Genomic DNA, 13270 nt, shown 5'->3' on the forward strand with positions numbered 1-13270 from the left:
TCTCCTCATTAAGCATATGCCTCTTTTTCAGAAAGGAGATGGCATGGAAGTGCACACAAAGGCACTTTTATTCAGGCCGTTCTTCTTATTGCATCTAATGAAAGTCTAATGAGATCAAATATAACTGACGCTGCAGGGAGACAGAGACAGAGCCCTGGGTTAGAGATGAGGCCTAACCCTGTTCTCCTCTGGCATATGAAACTGTATGTAAGTTTCCAGGTTATGTGGCCATAGGTTTTCCTTTGTATAAATGTAATGTTTTAATTTTAATGTTGTCTAAATCTCTTAATACTATTTTTTGTTAGTTAAGGTCATAGCAAACAAATTGTGATCACATAATATTGACAAAACTTGACATAATCAAGTTATTGTTACCACCCAATAGCCTATACAAAGAATAGATGGGGGATAGGTATTTGTGTACCAAATTTCAAAACAAAAAAGACATTTGAACCATGGTGACAAGAGTAGAAAATTCAGCACAATCAATAACTTATTTTTTTGATTAAAAAATTGTAATTGAAAGAGGATTTTCTATAGTTGGTCTTGTAATTTCATGACTTACAGCCAGAAATATAAGTCTGACATGCAGACTATGCTAATGTTAGGAAAGATACAGAAAGATAAAAACACGAATTAGATGCACTGTTAGTTCAGTTTATGACAGCTTTATTGAGTGCAAAGAGAGTTTAATAGCAAGAGTCAGTGATGCGCCTCATGCTCATGAACCTCATTCCACTTCCGCCCATGTTCATGAAGTTCCTGTACTCTCCGGGCCTGAAGTACATCATCCTGCCTCTGTAGTGGGGCTGTTCGTACATCAGCCAGTGACCATCCATAACGTTACAGGACATGCAGTTAGACATGCGGTAACGGTTCATGATGTTGTCACAATCGTCCATCAGCTCATACATCTGACCTCCGAAGTTCTCCCTCTCATAGATCCTCATCCTGTAGGATCCTCGGTACTGAATAGCAGAGGAGGAGGGGGTTGATTTCAGCTTGATTTGCATAAATAAACAGTTGCATTTATACAAGTCTACAGCAAATCTATCCTGGCATGACTTCTTACCATGGGGATTGTGCGGCAGGACCTGATGCAGTCGTTCATACCCATCATGCTCATGTAGTCAGCATACTCGCCACGCCTCATGAAGTACTGGTTGCCCATGTAATTGGTGCGGTCGTACACCATGAAGCAACCTCTCTCCACCCTGCAGGAGTGACACCTGTTCAGGTAGGAGGACATGTCTGGGCAATCGCTCATGCACTCATAGGAGCGACCCTGGAAGTTTCTGTCCTCATAGAAGATGATCTGAAAAGAAAGTTAGAAAATTTCAGGCTTTCGGAATGCTCTGGCGTCAATGTCATGGATGACACATGCTCATTTTTAATTTATAAATCTTCACTGTTTCTGAATCGGGTTTTATTTTGACGTAGGATAACATTCTGTTCTACTTTAAACCCAAATTAACAAATTTTTGACACTTGAGGGCAGCAAAAACAAGAAGATACACTGTGAAACAGTAAATGTTCCATGGCCCATGTATACTATCAGCAGATTTAAGAAACATTGACATTTGTTGATTTTATTTGAGGGGTTTCTGCCCACTAATTAATAATCTCTTAATCCTGCTCCAAAGATCATTTTTACTATCAAAATACTCTGGCAGGTAGGACTTCAACCTTCAACTTTAACCACTAACCTTTTTACATTACATGCCCCTATGATTCATTATCATTAACAAATATTTAAAGCAGTAGCTGTAAAGTAATTTTGGTCAAGTTACACGCCCTGTGTTTAAAAACTTCAACAGTAATATCCTGAATATCCTGTTTAATTGCATGAGAATGATGAAAGTGAAATCAAAGAGAGCCTACCCTGCCCATCATGTTCATTCCAGTGGATGTCATTTTGCTCGTCAGTGGGCTGCTGCTGCTGCTAGAGCTGCTGTCGTTCTCAGGCTTGCACCAAACTGTACCCTACCTAGTTTAACCCTTTCCTTTTATACCTGACCCACAAACTGGCTCTTTGTCTAAAAGCCCTGAGTCTGCAGAAATGGACTGAATATGGAGAGATTGTCGACATTTCCAGGGGCCAATGGGCTCAGAAAGTCTTTCAGCAGCCGTTTCTCGCACAGCGCAGGGGTGACAGAGGTGAAAGGGTTAACAATCAGGTCACACCTTAACATTGTGTATTCAGTGTGACATACACAGGTTGGTCAGCAACCTTTTTTTCCCCGTTTGACACGTGAGTGCGTCATAAATACATCCACTGACTTTACAGGTGAAGCATGAGAAACGTCTTGCATACGTATGCATTGTTTTATAACACCCAGTGATGATCATTAAAGCAAAGTAATTGTAAATTGTAAGGGGAAGAGTATATTTAACATGCTAACAGATTATTACACAATAAACTATAATTTTGGATTATGTAAATAATCAAGATTTGGGATTCTGACAGACCTTTTAAATTATTATTTATTTTATCATTCTGTCAAAACGTGGTTTAAAATAAGCATATTATTTGTGATTAGGTTGGTTTTAATTGACTCCAAATTGGTATAAAAAAGGTCACACATTTTAGAAGACAATTTCTGTAATCTGTGCTCCATTACTCAATGCATATTTAAATGTTCCAACTTGTTTATGTCATATTATTAATGATTACAAATGAATGAAAATATATTTTTGCTGTCGTACTTATCTAAGTATAGAAAATTTAAAAAAAATATTTTAAAAAATTGAACTGAGGACATCTATTGAAAATACTTGTCATCATGGAATGTTCTGTAATTTTTCTTTGTGTGTGTGTGTGTGTGTGTGTGTGTGTGTGTGTGTGTGTGTGTGTGTGTGTGTGTGTGTGTGTGTGTGTGTGTGTGTGTGTGTGTGTGTACAAGATAGCAATTTTTTTTTTCTGTACTATAGCATAAAACTTAAATGTAATTGTTTGTACCCTTAAAATAGATTTGTATTAACCAAATATTATTGAATAAATTAATAAATAATAAATAAAGTACAGTACAGAAATAGGAATGGTTATTTTCAGTTTAGCCTGGAGACAATTTCATTCAACATTTTTCCACGGACGTCCCAATTCCTGGAACCAATTAACAATGCTAATATACTGTGTATGACAATAATATGCATACACACACACACACACACACACACACACACACATACTGTACATATATAGCATATATGTACACACATACATATGTACACACATATACATATTTGTATAGTGTTACCTCGACATACAAGTGTAATCCCTTTCATGACTGAATTCATAACGCAAACAACTCATAAGTCAAATAAAACTACCGGTAACTAAAGTCTTTTAATTTAATTCCAGCCATTTAAAAACATCCAAAACCTCTCTAAATTATGAAAAAAAAAAAAATTATCAACTAATAAACATGAATACTTTGCCTGTGCATAATTAATGATTGGTTACGTGAACATTAACTTAAAACACTCGTCTTGTGTCTTTATTCCACAAAGGAGGGCAGGGTCCCGTCACAGCTGAAGTATCCATTCACCAACTCATGGTAAAGAAGGATGTGTGTGTGATATTACATCATGAAATAGTTATATTGAATTTACAATAAAAGTCACAAAAAGAAAATGTGACTTTCTATCCGTTACTACAGCTCTGACTTCTTTCTGTTTCTTTTTCTACTTCAATTCATAAATCTATTTTTTCCATAAAGGTATTCCCCAAGATACGAACATCTGACTTCATCTGGCTTTCCTGTCGATGCGTCATTTGCAGCGTATTGTCCTTCTTTTATCCACATCTCTGTGAACGCCTGAACAGAGATTGGATGTACAATGTTTTTGTTTTTGTTGGTTTTTATTTTACAACTTGTTGGTCATCTGGATCTCCTTACCTGTATGAAAACATTTCTACGTCAATCTCAGATGTTTTCAATTCCATGGATTTCTCATTTGAAATTAAAGTTGACCTACTGAGCAGATGATGCTGTAGGACAGCATCAGACAGAAGACTGACCACTGTAACCATTCTTTTCACTTCAGCAGACACATTCTCCCACAGAAGAATGATCAAATTTGCTTATTTGCAACTCACAGAGACATACAAGACCACATACTCTAATGTTTAGCAGTCACAGATTCATCCATGTCTGTCCCATGTGATGACAATTTCATATTTACTTCCGCATTGTGCTGTGGACACAATATAAAAAGAATTCTAGTCAACATTTCTTCACACACTTCAATTTCACTGACATTCCATTGTGTGGCCATTTCTTTGTTTTACTCACATAACAGGCAAGTTTTTCTATGAAGCATGTAATTCTGCTTGGTTGCTTACCTTCTTGTCTGGATGGAGTATTTACTAAAACTAAAAATAAACATTCAATCCACCTTAGCCAGGTCCTGAATGAATAAATGAATGAATGAATGAATAAATGAATGAATGAATGAATGAATATTTGATCATGTACTCCTGGTTGTGTCTCTACTTTGTCTCTGAGCTGCCTTCCTTTGAGCGAACACTTCGCAGTTCAACAAAGACAAATCCTTCACTCTCTAAAACCCTTTTCTGTCCACAAATTTGAAAAGGTCACACAAAAGTACAGTCTCCTTCACCTAAACAATCCCAGAGAGTGGCATGAAGAGTTTTCTAGGCTCCGAGACCTTTCAGATTATTTCCTTAAACTTTTATTTTACGTCGCTGTTTCATAGAAGACTCCTTCTTCCCAGAGTAAAAAATAAAAATAAAACCACGTTCCTTTTGGAAAAACTCATGCATGGATAGTTTAGCAAAAATAATGCTGTGAACCCCGTCCTGTTTTTTTGTACCTTATCCGTGCCACTGATAATACGCAGTGGAATGGTTCACTTTACTGTCTCTGTGCCTCTGATCTGTGAGACTCCAGGAGCCCCTCATCCATGAGCTCCCCTCCTCTCTTTGAATCAGCCCTGTGTCTGTGGACTCCGAGTCATACTGGCCAAGCGGAGTATGTGCGCTGACTGAGAACGACCGCCCCTGTCTGTGAAGGGAGAGAGAGGGCTGCAGATAGGCGAGGGGAGGGGGGACAGAGGCTTACACATACCGGTAAGCGCTCAAGCCTCACAGATCCAGACTTAACAGGTTGTCAAAAGACCAACATCACCCTCTTCTCCCCACCCTCTCCATCCTCGTCCCGTCTTTTATTCGCTATAGGTTTTAAATTCTTTAGGGAGAGGCAAGATGTCTTTAATAGCCAAGGGGCAATGGTGGAACTGAAACACGCTCTGAAGTTTAGAGGATCCCTAAACACCAGCAGCCCTTTCATTTAAAATTAGTCTTTTTCCTTCCCTATTTTCCTTTTCATTTTTCCATTTTGGGCTACAGCCATTAGCATTTGCATTCCTTCCCAGCAATGTACTGCATCTTCAAAAGCAACATGTAGCAGGAACGACACTGCCAGCCACAAAGACGATCATCACACACAGACGGATCTACCCAGCAGCATAGGGTTGTATTTTCCAAATAATGACAGAAGTTATCTGAGATGAAAAAGGGAATGAGTTCACCTCTCCAACAGACACGAGAACACCGCAACACAACTACAAACATCAAAAGCATTACTGAATATTTAAACAGATGCGCCTCTCACATTCTTGTCAGCTGATGTAGTTCTAAGTCACTGTGGTAAGAATACCGACACCAGTCTGGAGCATTCAAATATAAACATAAACTTAACACATAAATACACTGAAACATGTTATCTGTGGAATTTGCTTCAATTTTTTTTTTTTTAACGTCTGATATTATACCGGGTAATTTATGTTCCCATCAGTGTAATTCATCAGCTCTCAAAGTCACTTAAGTCCATCTTTAAAATCCATCAATAAAATCAATCAATAAAATTCCACTACCAAAATAAGTCATCATTCAAGAACCCACTGTTAACTGTATCTGCATTGTTCATTTCAACCCACAGGTAGTCAAGCTGGCAACAGACAACACTATCAAGTACACTGACAAGAGGATGAAGCTGTTCTCTTGGCAGAAGTCGCAGCTTTATGTCTGTGTGTGGATCGGTCACCTTGGCATACAGATTGGAAGTGAGATACTCAACCGTAACACACTTTGAGGTTGTGTCAGGGAGGGTAACGTGACGACACCATCTGATTTATTATTGTGCTCACATCATTGCACTGCCAGAAAAAAAAAAAAAAAACAATAGCTAAAATGCAAGACATCCTAAATGAATTTGATTTGTAGAGGTCAGGCTATTATTTTATCTCCGTGTGGTTAATATAGTGATAGAATTACGATGAGGAAAGTAAGAGAGTGACCATGATACCTCACTATGCTAAATCATTTAAATTAATCATCACTGTCAATGATTGTTGACCCTTAATATAAATCACTTCGGCATGATTCTGAACATAATGTACAGGAGACTGATTTTGTCATTTTCTATTGTCAATATTGACCCTGACATGTAGCAGTGTCAATCCTGTAGTGCTATTAAGCATCTACACACAACCTTAAAAAAACACAAGACTGTCTACGTGCATGTGTGTTTTTCTGTCAGACGAATTAAGTGTCAGTGTCACAAGCGGGTGGAATTGGCTGGTCCATGTCAAACACCGACTCCACACACTCATATCAGCAAGGAAACACTCACATATACAGCCAAGGAGGGTCATTATTTATTGGGTAACTGGCGGTGCAGCACATTGCCCTTGGGATTTGATAATTCATAACTTTCTCCATTCCAATATTAGGTACTTGGTCGAAATGAGCTGAGACAAGGGGTGGTGTGAAATGAGGAGGACAGGAGGCAGATACATCATTAGAGAGCAGAGGTAATGGCTCTTATTGATTCTGCCCCTCCAAACACCCTCACCGTTACATGTATAAAACAACACTGATCCTGATTACCCAGGGAGACTCCAAAGCCTTTAAAAGTAACAGAGGAAGATGAAGAAACAAAGAGTGGAGGATAAGAAAGGAAGTACGATAGCATTATGGAAACTGAGGAGGAATGTAGAGATGAATAAGGAGAAATTGAGTGAGAAAATAGTGATAGAAAGTGAAAGGGAAAAAGGTGAGAAGAGGAGGAAGGAAGAGACAGTGGGAGCATGGCTTGTTTTCTGCCTTAATGCCTCAGTTTGAATGGTATGAGTAGTTACTGTCACAATTTAATGCCTATAATGCTAATGTAGCCGCAAGAGGGCACAAGCCAGTGTCTTATTGGGCCAGTCCCAAGCCCGGATAAATACAGAGGGTTGCATCAGGAAGGGCATCCGGCGTAAAACTTTTGCCAAATCAAAGATGCGAATCAAACCTATGACTTCCATACCGGATCGGTCGAGGCCTGGGTTAACAACGACCGCCATCGGCGCTGTTGACCTACAGGGCGCCAGTGGAAATTGGACTACTGCTTGTCGAAGAAGGAGAGGAGGAAAGTGCGTTCGTAGGAAGAGAGAGGAGTGCCACGACTATAGGACTGTGAGTAGGGACGTTGAATGTTGGAACTATGACAGGAAAGCGTAGAGAGTTGGTTGACATGATGCAGAGAAGGAAGGTAGACATACTGTGTGTCCAGGAGACCAGGTGGAAAGATAGCAAGGCTAGAAGTTTAGGAGCAGGGTTCAAGTTGTTCTATCATGGTGTAGATAGGAAGAGAAATGGAGTAGGAGTTATCTTAAAGGAGGAGTTTGTTAGGAATGTCCTGTAGGTAAAAGAGTGTCAAATAGAGTGATGAGTCTGAAGCTAGAAATAGAAGGTGTGATGTTCAATGTCGTTAGTGGGTATGCTCCACAGGTAGGATGTGAGCGGGAGGAGGAGAAGGAGAAATTCTGGTTGGACTTTGATGAAATGATGCAGAGCATGCCTAGAAGTGAGAGAGTTTCATTGGTGCAGACTTCAATGGACATTTTGGTGCAGGAAACAGAGGTGATGAGGAGGTGATGGGCAGGTTTGGTATCCAGGAGAGGAACACAGAAGGACAGATGGTAGTTGACTTTGCAAAAAGGATGGAAACGGCTATAGTGAATACCTTCTTCCAGAAGAGGCAGGAACATAGAGTGACCTATAAGAGTGGAGGTAGGAGCACACAGGTAGACTACATCTGGTGTAGACGGTGTAACCTGAAGGAGATCAGTGACTGTAAAGTAGTGGTAGGTGAGAGTGTAGCCAAACAGCATAGGATGGTGGTGTGTAGGATGACTCTGGTGGTGAGGAAGATCAAGAGGGCAAAGGCAGAGCAGAGGACAAAAGGTGGAAGCTGAAAAAGGAAGAGTGTTGCATGACTTTTAGGAAGGAGTTAAGACAGGCTCTGGATGGTCAGGGGGTGCTTCCAGATGACTGGACAACTACAGCTAATGTGATCAGGGAGACAGGTAGGAGAGTACTTGGTGTGTCATCTGGAAGGAAAGTAGATAAGGAGACTTGGTGGTGGAATGAGGAGGTACAGGAATGTATACAGAGAAAGAGGTTAGCCAAGAGGAAGTGGGACACTGAGAGGACTGAGGAGAGTAGACAGGAGTACAGGGAGATGCAGCGTAAGGTGAAGGTAGAGGTAGCAAAGGCCAAACAGGGGGCTTATGATGAATTGTATGCTAGGTTGGACAGTAAGGAGGGAGAGACTGATCTATACCGGTTGGCAAGACAGAGATATAGAGATGGGAAGGACGTGTAGCAGGTTAGGGTGATTAAGGATAGGGATGGAAGTCTATTGACAGGTGCCAGTAGTGTGATGGGAAGATGGAAAGAGTACTTTCAAGAGTTGATGAACGTGGAAAATGAGAGAGAACAAAGACTAGAAGAGGTGGCTGTTGTGGACCAGGAAGTAGCAAAGATTAGTCAGGATGAAGTGAGGAGGGCATTGAAGAGGATGAAGAGTGGAAAGGCAGTCGGTACTGATGATATACCTGTAGAGGTATGGAAGTGTCTAGGAGAGGTGGCGGTAGAGTTTCTGACTGGGTTGTTCAACAGGATCTTAGATAGTGAGAAGATGCCTGAGGAATGGAGGAGAAGTGTGCTGGTGCCCATTTTTAAGAACAAGGGAGATGTGCAGAGTTGTGGCAACTACAGAGGAATAAAGCTGATGAGCCATACAATGAAGCTATGGGAGAGAGTAGTGGAAGCTACACTAAGGGCAGAAGTGAACATTTGTGAGCAGCAGTATGGTTTCATGCCAAAAAAGAGTACTACAGATGCAGTATTTGCTTTGAGGATGTTGATAGAGAAGTACAGAGAAGGCCAGAGGGAGCTGCATTGTGTTTTTGTAGATCTGGAGAAAGCTGACGACAGGGTGTCCAGAGAGGAACTGTGGTATTGTATGAGGAAGTCTGGAGTGGCAGAGAAGTATGTTAGAGCAGTGCAGGACATGTATGAGGACTGTAAGACAGTGGTGAGGTTTGTGTAGGTGTGACAGAGGAGTTCAAGGTGGAGGTGGGACTGCATCAGGGATCAGCTCTGAGCCCCTTCTTGTTGCTATGGTGATGGACAGGCTGACAGACGAGGTTAGACAGGAATCTCCATGGACTGTGATGTTTGCAGATGACATTGTGATCTGATGGGAGAGCAGGGAACAGGTGGAGGAGAAGCTAGAGAGGTGGAGGTTTGTCATGGAAAGGAGAGGAATGAAGGTTAGCCGCAGTAAGACAGAGTACATGTGTGTGAATGAGAGGGACCCAAGTGGAAGAGTGAAGTTACAGGGAGAAGAGATCAAGAAGGTGGAGGATTTGAAGTACTTGGGGTCAACAGTCCAGAGCAATGAAGAGTGTGGAAAAGAGGTGGAGAAGCGTGTACAGGCAGGATGGAACGGGTGGAGGAAAGTGTCAGGTGTGATGTGTGATAGAAGAGTTTCAGCTAAAATGAAAGGAAAGGTGTACAAAACTGTGGTGAGACCAGCGATGTTGTTTGGTCTAGAGACAGTGTCACTGAGGAAAAGACAGGAGACAGAGCTGGAGGTAGCAGAGATGAAGATGCTGAGGTTCTCTCTGGGAGTGACCAGGAAGGATAGGATCAGGAATGAGTACATCAGAGGGACAGCACATGTTAGAGGTTCTGGAGATAAAGTCAGAGAGGCCAGACTGAGATGGTTTGGACATGTCCAGAGGAGAGATAGTGAATATATTGGTAGAAGGATGCCGAGTTCTGAACTGCAAGGCAGGAGGCCTAGAGGAAGTCCAAAGAGGAGGTTTATGGATGTAGTGAAAGAGGACATGAAGGTAGTTGGTGTGAGAAAAGAGGATGCAGAAGACAGGGTTACATGGAGGCAATTGATTCGCTGTGGCGACCCCTGAAGGGAAAAGCCGAAAGGAAAAGAAGATTTACTGCCTGTAATGCTGTATTACTTGTTTAAATCACTCAGCCTCCCTCCCCTCCCACCAGTTCCCACTCCATTGCAGTGTGTAATAAGGCTAAAGAATTGACTCAAACACAGATTGCAGGGATCTGTCTAATAATTCTCTGTGCTATTATCCTCTCTTTGCTGCATCCAAACTCTCTCTGTATGTGTTTGGCCACAGGCAAACACTATCATTACTGCAACAGTGGTTTAAATCCAGCTTGTGTCTCTCTCCTCCCTCTCTCCTTGACTCCTTATTTAAGTTTTTATTAGAAGGGGGTAATTTGCCCATGTAAACTGCTCAAAATTCATGGCCAGGGGATGATATATTCTATTCATATCCTAGCCTGCATTTTGCTAGTATTCAAAGAATAATTCCTTTATTTTGTCTTTTCGTTTGCATTTCTGCACTAGTTTGATGGGATGGGGGTCATGGGATGCCAGATATTAGGAAGTATGCACACCTAACATTCTTTCTCTCCTTTTAGGCTTTTCCCTTCAGGGGTCGCCACAGCCAATCAGTGTCCTCCATCTAACCCTGTCTTCTCATCGTCTTCTCTCACACCAACTACCTTCATGTCCTCTTTCACTACATCCATAAACCTCCTCTTTGGTCTTCCTCTAGGCCTCCTGCCTGGTGGTTCAAAACTCAGCATTCTTCTACCATTCTTCTTGTATGCTGCTTACATATCCGACTAAAAATGCTCGTTTATTTTGGAAAATAAATGTCCCTCTTTCTAATGCATCCACACCAACCCACAAACATCCTTACACTCAAAGCCTGTTCCCTGAAACCCAACCAAGATGAGGTTGTCCAGTATCATGGATCACTCTAGACAAATTTGATTTTCCAATTTCCTCACACTTCATCCTGTGTTCACACACACACACACACACACACACACACACACACACACACACACACACACACACACACACACACACACACACACACACACACACACACACACACACACACACACACACACACACACACACACACACACACACACACACACACACACACACACACACACATATACAAGGGGCCTGTAACCATGCAGTGGGAGCTAGAGTGGTGCGCACACACATACTCTCTCTCTCTCTCTCTGCTGGCTTCAGTAAATTGTTGGAGCCCGCGGTCAGTAATGTGATATTGCAACAATTAGAAATTAGACACCATACAGCACAAGTACATTGAATTAATGTTTCTGTTTGCATCTTTTTCAGATCCAATGGTGCTTGGTGTCCCTGGGAAATGTGATCACTGCTTTGGTAATGGAATTTGTGAGGGTGGCAGGAGGGGTCTGAGACACTGTGTTGCCAGGGTTTACCGACAGAGATTAGGTTTTCATTGAAGACCCCTCCTACTGTCATCCCCAAAATAATGGCAGAATATATAATAAATAATTCATATATTCTGGGTATAATCAATTGCACAATTTTTAACAGAAAATTATTTTCATTAATTTTGCTTTGGGTAACTGGCAGCGATCTACTCACGTACTTCAAACACACACACACACACACACACAACACACACACACACACACACACACACACACACACACACACACACACACACACACACACACACACACACACACACACACCTCTGAGCTCATGTGGTCTCTTCTGTCTGATTTAAAATGGTACCAACAATATAATCACTGGAGCTCACTCACACTTGTGTAGTAACACTAATTATGGTTCCAGCAAGACAAGCAGAGTATTGTTGACACCTGGTCCAGGCAAAGTGTTTCTTGCTCTGTGTCAGAATGTATTCAAGACAACATGAAACAACACAAATCAGTGACTAACAAATGAAAAAAGACATGGAAAAACATATTATCCTTGGTGTGGATGAAAACGGTGTCCATCCATCTATGCATCCACATTCTTGAAGACAAGACAACCGTAATTGGATCCTATCCCAGCCAGATATGGGCAAAAGGCAGGGTACACCCCAGATAAGACACCAACTCATCATGAGGTCACCAAATCACCTAAATTACATGTTCTTATATGTTGGAAGAATCCAGGGAGAACCCACTAACACTGGGAGAACATACACACTTCGCACAGGAAGGAATCAAGCTCAAAGCCTCGCTCTTAGGCATAAGGGGTGCTACCCACTGCACCACTGCGTCGCCCATAAAATGTACTCATTCAAAATGAATGGAGGTCAGTAAGTAATGTGGCATCCAAAATCTGAGAAAATTTAAAGGAGGATGTGAAATTACTGCATCGAAATTTTACCCTGACCTACTTTCATAATGGTCATTGAGTTCTGAACTGCCAGGCAGGCCTAGAGGAAGACCAAAGAGGAGGTTTATGGATGTAGTGAAAGCGGACATGAAGGTAGTTGGTGTGAGAGAAGAGGATGCAGAAGACAGGGTTAGATGGAGAACATTGATTCGCTGTGGAGACCCCTGAAGGGGAAAGCTGAAAGGAGAAGAAGAACTTTCACAATGGTCGCAGCAATGAATTATATATTGTATTATCGAGTATTTGGCTTTTCACCAAAGGTTAAGGTCATCATCACATTTTTGTGCCTCTGGCTTCCTGAAAATGTTACTTTTTGTTTTGTGATTATATCTCATCAGGTTTCGGAGATGTGTACCTAAAAAGTTATAAAAGGGAAAATTTGACCTTGACCTGTGCTTTTTCTTTCATCTTAATATCTGCAACGATCGTGAAGATATTTCTTGGACGGACGGACGAACACACAAACACTGACAAGTACAATACATCACAGCTTCACGGGATGTAATTACGCAGTGCACACACACACACACACACACACACACACTGAGATTTATTCAACAAAGTAACTGCAAAGCAGCCCTTTGTAAGCAGTAAACAGCACGTTTGTCACCATTAACAATTGGTGTAAGGACACAGTAGAAACCCAGCACCATGATGGAAGAAAACTCTAG

At 41.4% G+C, this 13270-nt stretch overlaps 1 protein-coding gene across 1 annotated transcript; it reads right to left on the reverse strand.

Moving 5' to 3' along the window:
• Window positions 1–299: 299 nt before the first annotated feature.
• On the reverse strand, window positions 300–2324 carry LOC137598554 (gamma-crystallin M3-like). Its single transcript, XM_068318812.1, has 3 exons — window positions 1882–2324; window positions 1073–1315; window positions 300–968 (listed from the first exon to the last, which is right to left on the reverse strand). Exons 1-3 carry the CDS (start codon window positions 1912–1914, stop codon window positions 690–692), a joined length of 555 nt encoding a protein of 184 aa, XP_068174913.1. The 5' UTR covers window positions 1915–2324; the 3' UTR covers window positions 300–689.
• Window positions 2325–13270: the final 10946 nt, after the last annotated feature.

The sequence above is a fragment of the Antennarius striatus genome, chromosome 1, assembly GCF_040054535.1.
Source record: "Antennarius striatus isolate MH-2024 chromosome 1, ASM4005453v1, whole genome shotgun sequence".
Taxonomy (NCBI): Eukaryota; Metazoa; Chordata; class Actinopteri; order Lophiiformes; family Antennariidae; genus Antennarius; species Antennarius striatus.

Coding starts and splice junctions, on each gene's coding strand:
- LOC137598554 (XM_068318812.1), bottom strand. CDS start 1,914: ATGACATCCACTGGAATGAACATGATGGGCAGG. Junction 1,316..1,881: donor GAATGAACATGATGGGCAGG/GTAGGCTCTCTT, acceptor CTTTCTTTTCAG/ATCATCTTCTATGAGGACAG. Junction 969..1,072: donor CCTGCCGCACAATCCCCATG/GTAAGAAGTCAT, acceptor TCTGCTATTCAG/TACCGAGGATCCTACAGGAT.